The 16,930-nt window shown below is 38.4% G+C and overlaps 1 protein-coding gene across 9 annotated transcripts in view; it reads right to left on the reverse strand.

The window, feature by feature from the left end:
* Positions 1-608: 608 nt before the first annotated feature.
* TJP1 (tight junction protein 1) overlaps positions 609-16,930 on the reverse strand; it is a 187,772-nt gene continuing 171,450 nt past the window's right edge. For 3 of the 9 annotated variants that reach the window (XM_021532008.3, XM_021532011.3, XM_021532012.3), the window contains 9 exons: positions 15,577-16,476; positions 15,142-15,236; positions 14,416-14,640; positions 9,419-9,469; positions 8,497-8,672; positions 7,374-7,815; positions 5,926-6,143; positions 5,489-5,632; positions 609-2,226 (listed from right to left, as the gene is read on the reverse strand). In XM_021532008.3, coding sequence (XP_021387683.1) covers positions 2,132-2,226; positions 5,489-5,632; positions 5,926-6,143; positions 7,374-7,815; positions 8,497-8,672; positions 9,419-9,469; positions 14,416-14,640; positions 15,142-15,236; positions 15,577-16,476 — 2,346 coding nt within the window. In that variant the 3' untranslated portion in view covers positions 609-2,131. The remainder of the gene's footprint in view (positions 2,227-5,488; positions 5,633-5,925; positions 6,144-7,373; positions 7,816-8,496; positions 8,673-9,418; positions 9,470-14,415; positions 14,641-15,141; positions 15,237-15,576; positions 16,477-16,930) is intronic. The other 6 variants (XM_077785881.1, XM_021532009.3, XM_021532013.3 and 3 more) reach the window with 3 other exon arrangements.

The raw sequence follows: 16,930 nt of genomic DNA on the forward strand, positions 1-16,930 counted from the left end.
AGTAGTGCTTACCATAGGCCAAGGACTTTTCATGTCTCATGCTCTGCTAGTGAGTGAGATAAGCCATAAGGAGGAATAGGAACAATAGTAAGTGCATCTTAGTAAGTGCCTAAGTCATGCCTGAGAAACAAAACTTACTTGTAAGAAGTACGAAAAGGAAACATCAGGGTTACACACTGTTTCCCAGCATTTTTAAAAAAATCTTTTAGAACTTATTTTCCCTCATAGAATGATACTGGTTAGCCATGGAATACTCCAAACAGGTAATGGGATTCTGCAGGAATAACATTAAAATAGTAGAGCTATACTATGTGTAAATCTACATGCTAGAGCACTACCAAGGTTTTTGGAAGATTAGGTGTCACAGGTAAACTAGCCAACATAATGAGCCAAGAAGGAAATCCACCTCTCCTAGCTGTACTGAGTAATTCCAATGGATCCACACTGGAGCTCATCATTTCAGAAGCTCTGCTGTAGACAGCTCCAACTGACTCCACAAAGGAGTTCTACTACACGTAGGAATATATGGCAGAATCCAGCAGTCTACTTACACAGAAAAAACACAATCAAAACTGTTAAGTACACATAAATGCATTTCAGAAATAATAAGGTACTACAATCATCTTTATTATTTTAAAAACAGTTTTATTCTGTATATTTAGAAACGTGTAATTTTAATAACTGCAGAGAAAAAAAAAAAAATCAGCCACACCTGAATAGCTAATAACTCATTAACAGAATGCAGTGGTATATTATCTAAACAGTAGTAGTGCCATTGTGCCGTAATAAATTGTCTATTAGTAAAAAAATACATTTCAGGGCACATAGTACAGCATCCTTATGACAAATTACAGTAGGGATACTTTTCAAGAATTTAATCAAAGTAGAGAATTCCGAGTTATATTCTTTAAATGCAGCACTTTAAAAGGTAACAACTTTGTGCATTTTTAAAAAATGTCCTCGTTCATATATTGTAGAAATGCTGCTTTATTGCTGCAGATGTCAAAGTTCAAGGCTCAAAAGGTATGAGAATACAAAGATATCCTTAAGAAACTTTGTTTGTTTTTATATATATTTATATATATAAAAAGGTAAAGCTTATAAAAGTTAATTTACAAACCAAAAACAAAAGTGGTATGCACGCATTATATACAAGCGGTCTATAACATCTATAAATTTTCAAATGCATAGCAGAAAACATACCATCATTTTCTTCTGGTTTTCTTCTGGCTGATGAACACAAACAATGCTTGTTCTCTAAACCAAACTCAATTTTTTGTCGTTGTTCCCCCCCACCCCAGACTCTCATGATATAATATCTAAGTAAGCACAAAAGCCATACAAACTTAATACAGAGAACTATGAGAGCTAAGACTATTAAAAACATGAGGGTAAGGCATCCCTGCTGGTTAATAGGTCTGTAATAATGTGGTTAATTTACAAATCCACAGAGGCATCTGAACCATAGTCATCCCACATGCTTTTCCCCCTCCCCCCCTGTTCTCAGGACAATGTTTCCATATACAGCAAGTAGATGTGTTTGCATTACCTCTCAGCAGAGGAAAACATCTAAACTGTGCTACCCCAAGCTGACTGCCATTTCATTGGACATGTACACCAAAAGTCATTTAAAAACCAGAGACCAAAAGGTAGTCTTGTGAGTTAAAAACACACAGTTGCAAAAATGCAGGCCAAAATCTGTGGTTTTGATACTGGAGTATGAAACAAATTTAGCTCCTCTGTGTATAGTTTCATTGGTACTTCCAGATAACAGCAAAATACTAGTAGTGTCCTTCAACAAAGAAAAAAAAAAAACAAAAAAAAACAAAAAAAAAAAAAAAAAACAAAAAAAAACCCAAAAAAACCCCCAACACACAAGAACAACCAAATCAAAGCATACAGAACCTGCAAAACTCCACCTTGTTCCCTCTGTACACTCCCTGCTTGTGGCATGTATTGTGACCATGGTTCAAAGAGTGTACTTGCTAATTCATTGTTAGTTAAAGCAAGATGCTTAAACACTAAGATCCATTATCACTTATAGAACAGTTAATACTTGATAGAGTGGTTCAGTTTATATGTAAGGTCCATCTCAGTTTCATATTATTTACTCAGTCAGCTAACTTAATATTTAGAAGTGGTCAATTAGGACTGAGACACAGTTTGCTCCAACAAGATAGTTTGGATCCCCGGGAAGAGACTTGTTCTGCCAGGTTTTGGGGTCACCTGTGGGAGGAAAACACAATGCTGGTGTTTAGTATCTGCTGTCACACAGTGTACATCTTGAAACAACCAAGCTTTTGGACAGGAGCTTTTAAGTTCTGAAGCAACACCTCTTTTGGTTTTTTTTTTCCTTTGTTGCTGTTTTGTTTGTTTTAAAAACCCTGCAGTTTGCATGTTATTAATAAAAAATATCCCTTCATTTTCATATAGCATAGGATAAGGTCAGTTATTCAAAACAGATGCTGTGGCATTCAGGAACTGGTAAATATAATTCATACTACTCTACAGCACCAACACAGTGCTTTCCATTTGAGACTTATTAACAGTGAATCAGGTGTTCACTGTTCCTTCCTAAAATGCCAATGACAAGAAAAAAAAATTTAGAAGCTAATGTGGGTAAGATGCATTTGAAGTGTCTTGAAACAGTTCTGAGCACAGATGAAGGCAAATCAGAAGTCATGTTGTAACTAAGCACTATGACACATTGGTAGTTTTATTTTCTATGACAAAAATAATTGTAGATAAGATTGTAGTCATTTTGCAGCTACAGCCAGTATATGTGTTTAAAAACCTGAAATACTAAAAGTATTCCAGTTAATCGGTACATAAAAATCTTTACAACAGAGCTGATATACTCATGGTCAAAGGTTCTGGGTAATAATCTGTTACAGCAGGTCATCAGCTGCCATCTCACCAGACCAAAGGTTACACTCCCTCTGCACAATTGTCTCTTAAGTGGAGACAGTATTCTTCATTTACCCACCTACAATCACTACCAAGTGTTGCCACTACACAAAAGGTGTGATCATCCCATTATGGTAGAAAGTGAAAAATGCACTGAAGTTCTCTTAAACCTTTCAGATAAACGACATTAAATAGCTTGGCCAAATAAATCTGACTTGAGGAGAAATGTGTAACAAGCTAAAGAACCCAGTCACACACCTGAGCAAACACCTGAGACCTCAGTATTAAGTGAGAACAATACAAATTCCACGTAATTTTCTTCAACTCATGAAAACAAAATGAAGTACACAATGCACTGAGTTATGGCAACATCTAACATAGTGACAAAGAATAGAAGTGGTCAGTGTTTAGTCAGAGAATACAAACAAATTTACTGCAACCAGCTGAGACTGCTTATTTTAGCCAAAAACCTCAATAACACTGGAGAATTTTTCCTTTTATAGATTCAGGAAATTCCATTCAAATCTTATATGACCAAATGTATTAAAAGGGTAGAACAGGGCTGTAAGACGGTCGGGTCCTAGTCTTGCACATGAGACAGGCAGACTTGTTTCCAACCTTTCCTTCCAAATACATAGTAAGGATACATAGCTATTGAGGATGTTTTTCCCATATTTTCTCATACAACTGCTTTGAAAAGGAAAATAAAGAGATCACTCGGTATTTTTTATGTTCTAATCAATGTGGCCATAAAAGGCAAATTTTTTTCCCAGTCAGCTTTAATACCAGAATCAGTTAAGCTTTTGCAGGGGTTGAACAGTAAAATACCAATGTATGAGGCTTAAATGTGGCAGAAAGGATGTTAGTAAGTGCAAATGAATGTCACTTTTAGGACAGAACATGGATACACTGAGAAAAGATGAGGTAGAGCAGACGACTGAAGAGAGAAAATTTCCAGAATTGCATAAATTGTTATAATAAAGCCACCCCAAGAATCAGAGTCCCATAAGCAACTAATTTAGAAAGAGAGAAAACAATTATTTATTTAAGACACAGTATGGTCTACTTACATATCATAAGACAGAATTGCCTAATTTTTAAGTTTGTCTCAAAAGAGCAATGTTATGATATACATCCCATTTCAGATTAACAGAATGTGGTGTTATATTTACAGTACAGAAAGTGTTAGGGTTTAAATATACACGCTCTTGCTTTCACCCACACATGCACGCACACACACATCCCACTTTGGAAAGGGAGGAAAATGTCTCAGTAACTTCAGTTATTGTTTAGATCATTTGAGTCCTCTCCCTTCACTTCAAGTAAGTTCATGAACAGGTGCTATTAGTTACAAAGGAAGTGCTGTGTTGGTTTTGTACATAGTTGTTATATCTTTTGGGACCCTATCGTTTATGAGCCCGTGTTTTAACACGGCCATGTATACAGACATTGTTAAATAGATGCATGCAACACATGCATAGAATAGCTTATAAAAAACAACTAAAAATTATTGCCATTAATACCTCTAGATTATTGATTCCCCATGAAGAGGATTGATGCTTTAATCTTTCAAAGCATCAGTGCTTTGGTGTTGACAGTGATAGATACATTAGTGACAGAAGATATGCATACATGGTGGCTTAAATGCTGTATACAGAAATACATTTTTCACTCAGTACTCAGATCACATGTGCACATTAATGGCTTGAATCTTCTACCATAAATTTTGAAAGTAGCTGAATAAAATCTTAAGACTTTTTCCCCAGATATGAAAACATTCCTTTTTAAATCTCTGTAACCTTACAGCCGTTTCATGAAATTGCTTGAAACTTGCCCAGAATTTTCAATTAGGCTCCTCACTGACAATTCCAGCCAATACATTCTCTCCCTCATCCCAGAAAGCCACAGTGAGGTAAAAACGAACAGGTAAATAAAATTGCAACCTAGTTGCAACTTTTACTATCAACCAGAGACTTCTGGATAAAGGCAGTAGAGGAGAGAAAGGTAGGAGCAAGCAAGAAAAGTCTTTTGGAAAAACCAGCTACATTAGAATTAACTGTAAATGCTTTTACTGAACACTATAGTTTTCTTAAATGACCGAATTGTTAGCATCAACTTGCACACATGGAAACAGTTAACAAGCGTTAAATCATGATTTATGAGCATGCAGATTGTTAAGATTTGCCAGAGTCCTATATGGTTAATTAAGCAACAGACAAACACCAGTTATGTTACAAAGGCCAATCAGAGGTACATATTCATTTCCTCTCAATTTTAGTGCGACTATCATTTCAAGTGTATTCAGCTGCAGCAGTCCTCAAGAAAGAAGACAGAATAGAAAAATACGGTAATATTTAATAGACTAGAGATATTACTCTTTTTCTGCTATCATGGTTCTAGCTATGAATTTGCACCATGAGTAAATGTAAGAAAGACATTTGTAATGAAAGTGAAATGGGAGAGTTTGACACAAATACAATGATTGAGTTTTTATATTACACAGCATCACCTTTAGCCAAAATTACTTAAATTATACGATAGCACCCAAAAGCCCCAAAAGGACAGAGGGAGGACAGCATACCCGACGAGGAGTCGGAGGATTTTAGAGCAAAAGACCAACCATCAGGGGTCATAGACGCACAGTGTGGCAGGCGCAGCTCCACTGGCTTCAGGAATTTTAGTCCATGAGGCCCACACATTACCAAGGGGCTAAGAAGTGTTTCACCTGGGGTTAAGAGAAAAAAATCTGTTACTGCCTTGTGAAATACATTCAAAGTATTACACAACGACACCACAGAGCTACTCGGTAACTCAGTTTAGAGAAAAATATGAACATTTAGATCTGTCAGTAAAGAAAAGCACAAGATGGTAGTATGTTCTACTGAAGTCACTTGAGTGAGAAACAATCTCAAAATGAAAACTGTTGAAGCATATTAAGCTTACTTTCATATTCTGTTTTGTTCTTGTTAGAAAATAATTGTATTAAATAATAGAAGAATGTACAGTGCCAGCTGTTACCTTTCTCTTTATCCAAAGGTGGAAGTATACTGTTGTCTCTGCAGACTTTGAAATATATTTCTTGCTCTATTCCCTCTGGAATGGCTCCTTGTGGTATAATAATACTAACTCCAGTCTCTATGGAGCTCAATACACCACCATTGCTGTTAAATACACCTCTTGCTGTGGCTACAACAGTGTGTCCATCTTCCTCCTCCTCATCCTCAAGTGCAGTAGGGCTGAAAAGACAGAAAGCCTAGCAGTTTTATCAATATTTCCTTCCTGAAACTCTGTGGCAAAACACCCAACTCCGCCCAAAAAAAAACCAACAACTCAAAACAAAGAAAGAAACCCTCCAACAAACAAAAAACCCCCAAATCTCACAAACTCTGAAAATATTTTGCAAGTAGTTAAAGCAAGAATTCAGACCGCCTGAATCTTGTGTTTCCAACTGACTGCTTCTGGCATTATACAGAAAGAGCTTACCCCAGCTACACACTCAGCTTCATGAAAGTAAATGCAACTAACACAGGAAAGTTTATTTTTTAGCCCCAAACCTCATTTTGACTTTAATACCAGAAGAACTAACAATTTTTTATTCGAGTAACATTGAGCCCTTCTACTTACATATAGAAAACAAACTTGGGGGAAAAAAAAATTACACACGTTGCCAGGCTACAACTGAAGAGAAATTTGCAACTTAAAGGTAACCTTGATGATGTTTTCAGAAAAGTTTCAAAAGAATTTCAAAGAACCAGTAACTGCAAAATGTAGCAGTTTACAGAACTACCTAGCATAAAACATTTCTCAGGTGCTTAAAACATATAGGACAAGCAGCAAAATTTTAAGTGTGGTTCATGCATTATTATTATCTTGAAATAAAATATTAATAAAACACTGTTCTGCAAAAACAAATAGCTGAAGATTGTAACAGTACCTGTTGCTCTTGACATAGTTCTTATACATTACGACATATTAGGCAAGCACAAGCTGCCATTAAGCAGCTGCTGGTTTGTCTCACAATAAAGAGCACCAATACGAAACTACAAAAGTTATTTCCTCTTTTCAACAAGTATTTTTAAAGTATCCCTTATTCATATGTCCCATGAGGTCTCTCTAAGCACATGACAGATACAATTTGATGCAACAGCTATCTTTAGAAATTAATTCCTTTTCTGGAAATAGATTGTCAGGGCAAGTTATTACTATCTACCAGAAAATTTATAATTTAGTGTGACAAATAAAAAGTAAAAGCCATGCCACTTTCTAATAACATCATGCAAGACAGCACAGGGACATAGAACACATTTTAAGTATCTATCCTTTGGCAGATTTTAGAATTATAGCATCAATCTTTCAACTATTACATCAACAGAAATTGGAAGCAGAATAAAAAAAGCTGTATTTTTCACAGGTTTCAAAGATAACCTATAGATGTACAAGTGGAAAGAGAAGGAGCAGCAGCTCACCTTACAGGAATGGCTTTAGGCACAGCATTAACATTATTTGGTTGATATTTGGGCTTGTCGACCTGTACAGCATAGGTGTCCATTCCACTCTCAAAGTCGGGAGGCTGCGAGGAACTGTGTGCTTTCAAAATTGGTTGAGGAGAATTTGAAGATTTTGATGGCAACTCTGGTTTATGCTGAGCTTCATTTGGCAAGAGATTGTGGTTGAATTTTGGACTTTCAAACTTGCGTTCAAAGGGCCGTGCGGCGCTCGTGTAAGGTTTGGTCGAGAAGCGGTTGTAGGAAGGAGTGACTGTTTTCTGAATCTGCTCAGTGCCATTCACAGGGCCTTTGTCAGGGAAACTCTTCTGAGGGTAAAAAGTGGACTGCACAGTGTCCTCTCTAGAGGATCTGAAAATTGCTGACTTATTCTGAGGTGGAGGAGGGTCAGACACAGAGTTAACTGAAATGAAAATGAAAATACTTGAACTTGTCAGTAGCCACCAGAAATGTCTAGTCACATACACCGAGGCATAAGAACACATTTTAGTCAATTCTTAATCTTCAGTATAAAATACACACAGGTTCAGCTTCACTCTCTTTGATATCTGTTCTCCTATTGCCTTTTGTACATCTGGGCAAGTTATCTGACATTTCATTAAACATGTTGGAGACAATGGTATGACCTTTCAATAAAAAGCTTAGACTAATTTATATAATTATCAAACCCCCAGAAAAACAGTACTGAAATACCATTGTGCACTTGCACAAACCAGAAAATTCAATTGAACTGGGCAATCTCCTCAATGTGAAAGCGAAAACAAGTTTTTCTTTTGTTTCTAGAAGCCTTCAACTATTACTCATGTCAGAAAAATTCTGGTCCAAAGTACAGGGAGTTTTAATTCATCTTTGCTGAGACAGTATGGGTACTACTAACACCTGGAAGCTACCTGGTTTCAGACAAAATCACAAAATAATTTCATAAAACTCAATCTCACTACAGTAAAAAACTATTTTCAGTAAGAATTGTTCTACGTTTCAGTTAGAGAACAACATAGCTACACACGTAGACATGCTGAGCAACCCCACAAGCACCTGAGAAGCAATAGCTGCTCCTACAAAGGTCAGCTCTGTAACTGCTCACCTTCAGAAAGTGCAGGCTTGTGGTGTGCTGGGAGAGACAGGACAGGACTATTAATTGACTGTGGCTGTGTGTACTGGACTGAAGGAGCAGGAGGGGGAGTTGTAACTGGAGGGATTGGCTCATAGCGTTTTTCACCAACAGGTCTATCCATTGGTTCAGTATCAGTTGGTTTCCCCCTGTTGAAATAGAATTAAAAAACAAACACTTGACTGTTCAGTTTCTGCATAGCTCCTGCATTCACTGCTATTTTTTGTCTTCTATGATCACCTGATTTCCATCTCTTCCTATAAACACTAAAACATTATTTTCTTGAATAGCCTGTCTCAAGTATAAAAACATTTATTGATAAGCACAAGAGATTCAGACAACATTGATCTTTAGAAGATTAGTAACACAAACCAAGGCAAACAAAAGGCAGATGACATTTCAGGTGTATTTGCATAATTGCCTACTAGATATTAATTTTTCAACTTCATTTGGAGTAATTTCAATGAAAGAGTGTTCTCTAATTTCATGGGTTTTGAAAGAAAAGCAAATTCTCTTTTTGGGGATGTTTTTGAAAAGCATAACCATCAGGAAAATGGATTCTAGTATAACTTCTTTAAATACACCTAGTATTTGAACAATGCCATCTTAATTAGAAATGCAATCAGCTTAAGCTTCACTAGCTTTATGTGCATAGTGTATGTAACTTTAAAATCATATTTTCAAAACATTTTTCTTATGCTAGAAATGCTAATCCACAGGTTTGCTTCAGAAAATGACTGATTTCACAAACACCTGTAATTTTGGACCGCAACATATTTATTGCGCTTACTTCCAGAATTTGTGTGTTTCAAATTTTAAGTGCACATAATGCCTGTGATTAAATGTAACAGTGAGAGGACACCTGAAAACATCCTCACATCAACAACAGTCTTACCACTTGATGTTCCTTTTCAAGTAGTCATAGCTAGTGTAAGAGCCAAGAAATCTAGGTGATGGCAAAGCAAACAGCAATAGAAGAATGAAAGAAAATAGTCATTCTATCTTGAGCATATTATTTCTTCACACTTTTTATGTTAGTCCTAGCAGCTGTCCAATGACAAGGTTGTTGAAATAGACACATTATTTACAGAGAGGTTTCTGACAAAACCTTTACCATATGCATGTGCACAACAATCACATATGAGATTTGGTCAGTGAATTAGGAGGTAGTCAAGATCTAATACTGGCAGAAATTAAAAGTAAGAATGAGAATACACTAAGCCATTTGTTGCAAACTGTATAAACATAGCTATTCAATACATCAAAAGAAATTAACAACATGGTCTAATTTGAAACAACTTCTTCAGTCATAACATTGACAGACTGACTGTAGTTTTGTATTGTACTGCAGATCATGAGGGCACATTCATAGCAACTGTTTCTCCAGCACTGCCAATTCATCCAATAAAGCCCACACCATAAAATGCTTCTGGTTGTGTTCAACAGTATCTAAAAGGACATCTCAGAACTGTTTACGAATACTAGGAAACAGAGAACCAAAAGTATGGCTTCCCTTGATTTTTTAACACTTACCTTGCTTTTCATGTAGCAAGAAAATACATTGTACATGAGGACAGCTTTCCCTCATTCCTTCACTTTCTGTATGCTCTTATATATTTAACAAGCAACAAGTCTAGACACCAACCACCTTGGTGGTTCAGAGGAGTATGCTATGAAACTAAGAAAAGGCTCATAACTTTTGAAAGTCTGCTTGATCACCACATGAATGAGAAGGATCAGTGATCTAAAAAGTATCTACATGATCTCTAAAACTAGAGTTGCAAAAACGAGATTATTTTGTATCTGTCTCAAGACTTCCATTCACACTGATTTTATCTAAAGCCATTTATCCAGCAACAGGAGTCGTTGCTGCTCACTCATCCCCTGTTGCCTTTATTCCAGGTGGGTAGTAGCTGCTCTCTCAGAAAAGTGCCCACCTGAAATCACTGCTTCCCAAAGGGAGACAGTAACCAGGGGAGGGCAGCCCCACAAAAGGCCACAGGAAAAACCCAACACACTGCACACTGAGCAGAACTGCATGGCAGCATCTCAGGGAACAAATAAATGGGGATGGGTCATCCTTTTGATGAAGGGAGGAGAGAACAAAGCTGTGTTTAGTATGAAGCACATTCTGTCACAGACTCCTGACCAAGGGTCAGGCACAATCCCATCCACGCTGCTCAGAACCTGTACGCAGCCAAAGTGATCCGCAGCACAGTGATCCCTTCCAGCTTCTGCATGTGGAAATGAAGTTCTCCTAATTATTGATAGGCTGGGTTTTAACCTGTTTCCCACTTCATCTTCATTGCAAAATTGCTACCTTAATTTGAAAGGAAGCAGAAATGAACCAGTGGGAGCCAGGTTACAAGCCTATGGGTGCAACACCAACCGGTTTGCAGACGTTCAATAGACTCCAGCCAACAGACACTCGGGAGTCTGGATGCTGTTCCTCACTGCCTCCTCAGCTGAGGCTGCAGCTGCTCCTGTGAGTACTCTTAACCCTAACTCAGTTCAGAAATCTGCAGTTATCTCACTGCAGCATATCAAGCTAAAGCAGGTTAACTACACTGAACCAAGCAGCAACAAATCCACTGCTCAGCCACATGGATATCTGCCTCAAATTGCCTCAATTACATCTACTGAATATCCACTACCCATTTACAAGTTCTACTATTTTCTCATATCAAGAGAAACTATCCCTTATTCTACAGTTCCTGACAACTGTAACATGCAGATATGGCATTATCCCTACAAAGCAGCTTTAGCAATGGTATAAATTTCCTAAATTTGGAAAATAAACCCCCAACAAAATAAAAGAGTAAAATAACTTGCAGTGGGAAAAATATGTACTGTCACCATACTTAATCAGTGGCAAAGAACTTTACATAATTTGATGTTTCACATTAATATTTAACACTAAGAAAGTTGTAGCTATTGCTCATGAATAAATAAAATCTGTCCTCTGTACCCAGAATACATTACACGGATTATTCAGAAGCAAGAGATTGCATAATAAACAGTTCCTGTATAATCCAAATTTAGTCCTGTTTATTTTTAGAAGAGTTTATTCACAGAATAGCAATTACCATAGAAATTCACTGGGAAAAAAAGATTAATACTGAGCAAGTAACAGGAACAATATGGAAGCTGGTGAAAGGAGAGTTCTAAACATGAATGGTTTCTCAAGAGAGCAGTTGGTTTGTGTTTCCACACAAGGACACTGCAGTGTACTAGAGCCAGTACTGTCCAACTGAGCAGATGCCTTATCTCTTTCTACTTACATTAATATTTTAGTATTTGTCTATTTGCACTGGACTACCCTGGGTAAATTTTCTTTCCCATGTCTGTCCCTTCCTGTTAAGGGTTACATTCTTTCACAAAGCAAAAACACAACACATGTTTGTCCCGTATGATACATGAAATTGTCAGCCTTAAAACCAGTATGACCTCACTCCTCTCTGTGGCAGTAAGAGGTCACCTTTCCCATACAGACAAGCACTGAAGTTACATACTAACTCACCATCAAAACACACCCACAACTGAGCAGCCAAAGAACACAAATGTCACAGCAGACAGAAGTAGTAGGTAGAAATATGGAACAAGCTCCCTCAATCACGAGCTGTTCTGCACCGAAAATTCAATAGTTGTGTCTGTCTTTCTCTCATGCTTTTCACCACAACAACACTGCAGAATCACAAATGTACAATGAAAGCTTTCGAAACTCTCCATCTGAAGAATTTTACAATCCTCACAATTACACTTCTCCTAAAGCATGACTTGCATTATCAATGGCAACACAGTCCATGCCTACAGACCAACATGGATCATCTGTGGGTAACACATCTGTGGGTTTTGTACTTGAGAGCGGAATTTTGAAAATCACTGCTACGAGGCCAGTCAGGACAGTTTTCTTAGGTATGTGCCTATGATGCCCAGAGAGCAGAATAGATAAGCTCTCATCTTTTCAACAGAAGCCAGTGGACAAGTGAAAAGGAAGGATAAGCATTCTTGCCTGAGAATCAGAACTGGTTACAGATACCCAATAAAGACATTATTTGGAAAAAAAAAGTGAAATCTTTAAAACCTATCAAGCTTTTTGGAGTATTCCAACATTCTCAGGTCACAAAGACACTGGAAGATCACAATGACCAAGCAAAAAAGAACTGGATTCCCAAGTCTCAGCTCAAATCCTTTAAGACAAGCACTGGAACATGGTGGATCAAGTACATGAAAGACATCTTGCACATACACTAAACATTACAAAACTTCAACTAGCTAGTTTATTATTTCATTCTAAAGATCTCATTAACATTAAGGCTGCCAGATTTTCAGCTTGACCTGAATAGTCCATGTTTCAAGCAGGAATACAACCAAAGCTTTCAAAACCCCCCCAATTTCCAGGCTGCATGCAGCAAGCTAAGGTAGCTTTTCACAGTAACAGCTACAAACAACTTGCTACAGTTTCAAAACAAATTTAGGAAACTGAGGAGAGTATTCAAAAAGTCTGAGTAAGTAGCTTCCAAAATAGCCAGCTCTTTACCTGTGCTAAATCTGTGTATGAGCTTTCACACAATTTCTGTATCAAAGTGTTCCAAATCAAGGAAGCAAAACAATACAGGAAACAGATGTTTCCATCAACAGATTAAATTCTGGCCTCAGCAATATTCCCTAAAGGCTCACTTTCCTAATGTCACACATGGCTAAAGTGCACAAGAATAAATGCAAGCAGAACCAGAATAATCAAAACCTTTGTTTTGAAAGATGTGTAAGTACTACTGTATTAGACTAAGAAAATACTTTATTATGTCCTGCTTATGATCATAAGCAGAACACAATCCATGATCTTGATGAGGTAATTGATTTACTTCCTCCAGTAAGTCCATGGGTGACTCCAAGTTAAGTCTCTGGCTTTGATTTGCTGGAGGGTAGGAAAGCTCTGCGGAGGGATCTGACAGGCTGGATCAGTGGGCTGAGGCCGCCTGTGTGAGGTTCAGCAAGGCCAGGGCTGCGTCCTGCCCTTGGCTCACACCAAACCCTGCAGTGCCACAGGCTGGGCAGAGGGGCTGCAAAGCTGCAAAAGGCCCTGGGGGTGCTGGTCAACAGCAGCTGAACTGAGCCACGTGTGCCCAGGTGGCCAAGAAGGCCAATGGCACCTGGCCTGTACCAGCCGTGGTGTGTCCAGCAGGAGCCATGCACTGACATCTCCTGTGCCGGGCACTGCTGAGGCCACACCTCGAGTGCTGCTCCAGTTCTGGGCCCCTCACTGCAACAGCAACAGGGCTGGGGAAGGGTCTGGAACACAAAGGGTCTTGAGAGCTGCAGCTGAGGGAGCTTGGGGGGCTCAGAAGAGACATTATCAGTCTACAACAGGACAAGAAGTGACCTCCAACTGTGCCAGGGAAGTTCAGGTTGGATATTGGGAAATATTTTTTTACTGGAAGGGTTATCAGACATCGGAACTGGCTGCCCAGGAAGTCACGGAGTCACCATCCCTGCAGGTGAAAAGGCATGTAGATGTGGCACTTAGGGACTGATGAAGTGGTGGACCTGGCAGTGCTGGATTATGGTTGGACTTGATTGTAGTGGTCTTTTCCAACCTAAACAATTCTATGACCATATGCTAATAAGTAGTAAGTACAAGTAACGTGTTGAAGGCCCTGATACCTGCAGAAATGATTATTTTAATTTTATTAAAATAAAAAGTTAGAAGTATGTGTTTTTAAAATAAAGCTACACCTAAACAGAAACTTCAGACTTTATGAAAAATTTGTGGTACTGACTGTGGTTCAGTACCACAGATCCCTGAACTCCACTGAACACAGGATACTGTGTTATAGCCCTAGCTGCTCCCCTCCTTTTTCAAATTAAAAAACCCAAAGAACCCAAACTTACTTAGAATAATTGCTGAAATTCAGCTGATTCTGTGAATGTATTGGTTTGGTGGGCTCAGAGTGATGGCTGGCAGGAACCTGGGCCGATGGCTTATTTTCAAAACTCCTGCGATCGAAGTAGGAGAGCTGCTTCCGGTAATACTCCTCATCCTCCTCAGGATCGTAATGGTTGGAACGCACAATATCTTCAGGTGGCTTCACTTGAGGTCTCTGTGGTTCTGGGGCCCTAACCAACAACAATAATATACAGTTGCCTTGCCCAGTTGAATAAGTGCCCAAATTACAATTCTATTTTATAACCTAGCTAGTAATAAAGCAACAAACATGTAGTTCTTATAATTGCACACCTTGCCTTTTTACCTACATTGCATGGAAAGTAAGACAGTTGTGACATACCACAAGGAAAGAAAATTCTTATTTCCTTTACACCTTATATTTTCCCTTTTGTTTTGCTTTCTTATTAGCTCAATTAAAGATAGAAAAAAGTAGAAAAACTATACTTAATAAGTTCCTTTCTCAAAAATACTGAGAAATCATTGTATCTTTGCCCCACTTCCCAGCAATCTCACCCAATTAGAACTGACTTCATGCCCTGCTTTATTATTGATACATAAACCATACTGACACTCCAACTCCTCTCTGCAGTTTCCAATTTGAAGCACTAAGATGTGTTTCTGAATATTCTAAACTAATATAGAAAACTAAATTTAACCAGTTGTGCATCTACCTGTAGGTTGTTTTCTCGTGCTCATACTGGCTTTGAGAAGTTGGTTTTGGACCACTCACACTTGTGAGTGCAGGCTTAGGTGCTAGTTCTGGAGGCTGTAAAGAAAAGCACAGCATATTCTCTTAAATTCTAACATTTAGAAATATTAAAAAAAAGCACTTTATGATTAAGAAAACTAAGACTACCTTCCCTTCCTCCAAAAGAAAAAACAAGTACTAGCAAAAGAAGAATTAGAGGAGTTTCCAGTATAACAAGACGCTTGGCAGTGTTTTCACAAGAAGTGTTCAGGTTCTGTTTTTAAAACATACCACATTTAGGATGCTAAAAGGCAGTATTTCACAAGCACTAAAGCTTTGTTTTTGAGAAAATATTTCACTTCTTGCAGTGCAGTCTCATTAGCAAAAAAGCAGGAACTAAAAAATTTAATTTACTTACCTTGACAGTTGATGTATCACTTGTATCCTTCATTTTTTCCAAAGATGGGGATCTTCTCCTTTCAAATATCTTAACCCTACTTCGCACGGACTGTGGTTTCATGGCTGGATCTTCTTCTTCCTCAGCTAGAGATGGTGGTGTAGGCAGTGGTTTACTGTTGGAAGGCAAAACTTCTGGTTTGGTTTGTGATGAAGGGGGAGGAGGAAGAGAAACACCTGAAGTGCTATGAGAAGGCTCATATTGTCCAGCTTTAGCATTATAAGCTTGAGGAGGACCTTGATCATAGCCCCTTATGTGTGGATCGAAATACTGCTTGGGTTCAGGAGACCGAGATATGGCTGACTGGTATGGCTGAGCCTCCGCTTTGTATCGACCGTGGGCGTCGTATCCAGCCGTGTGCTGATCCTCGTATCGCACTTGTGGTAAGCTGAAGTTTTTGGGTGCATGCTCATAGCGAGGTCTGCTGTCATAGCTCATTGCAGGGGGTTCCTCAAAACGAGGTTGTGCTGGGTAATAGCTGCGCTCTGTGCTCTCTTCTAGATTTTGTCTGGAATCAAGATCCCTAGGAGGCTGGTTTTCATAAGCTGTTCTTGTTTGGTTATAGGGCTGTTTCTCCTCATAGTATGTCCAGTGCTCCTCATAGGGAGGCACACGGTCATCATAATGTAGGCGAGGGTCATAACCACGAGATAACTGATCTACATAGTTTGTAGAGTCATACCTATATGTTGACTGTTCATAATCCCTACTCGGCTGTTTTTCTGCATACTGAGCCTGGGATTCATAGATGAGATTTGGGTCTCTTTCCTGTCTCTGTACTGGGTGATTAATTGCTGGCTGTTTTAAGACGTAGCTTTGTCTGGATGCTTCTTCATTAATGTATGGATCCTTTCGGTACACCTGTTAGAGAGAGACACTTCTCAGTTAAAATGAAGAGTAACTTCAGCTGCAGTTGAAAGGCAGCATTTGAAACAAATCCTAGTTTTAAATATGGGCTTTGATTTTGTTTAAAAGCAGAATAATTATGCAGATGTTTGCAACCAGAGGAAGCTGGACTTGGTGATTCAAGATATCCCTTTTAGTTATATTTTTAAGAAAAAACATGTAAACCAATTAGAAGAGAAAGACAACGGTAAGAGCCTCATGTCTGGGGTCTGGTGCTCAGGGGGGCACATACTTTTCCAGAATGTGAAAACAGTGGAAGTGAAATATATGAATACACTAAGATAGCTCTAACATTGCTGAAGAAGTCACTCAACAAACTGGACTCAACTTCATGATCAACGATTCTGCATTATTTAAATTTTAGGGAAATAAGATTCTTCTTGAGGCCTCATTAACAGGTGAATTGCTG

This window comes from Lonchura striata, chromosome 11 (assembly GCF_046129695.1).
Source record: "Lonchura striata isolate bLonStr1 chromosome 11, bLonStr1.mat, whole genome shotgun sequence".
Lineage (NCBI taxonomy): Eukaryota > Metazoa > Chordata > Aves > Passeriformes > Estrildidae > Lonchura > Lonchura striata.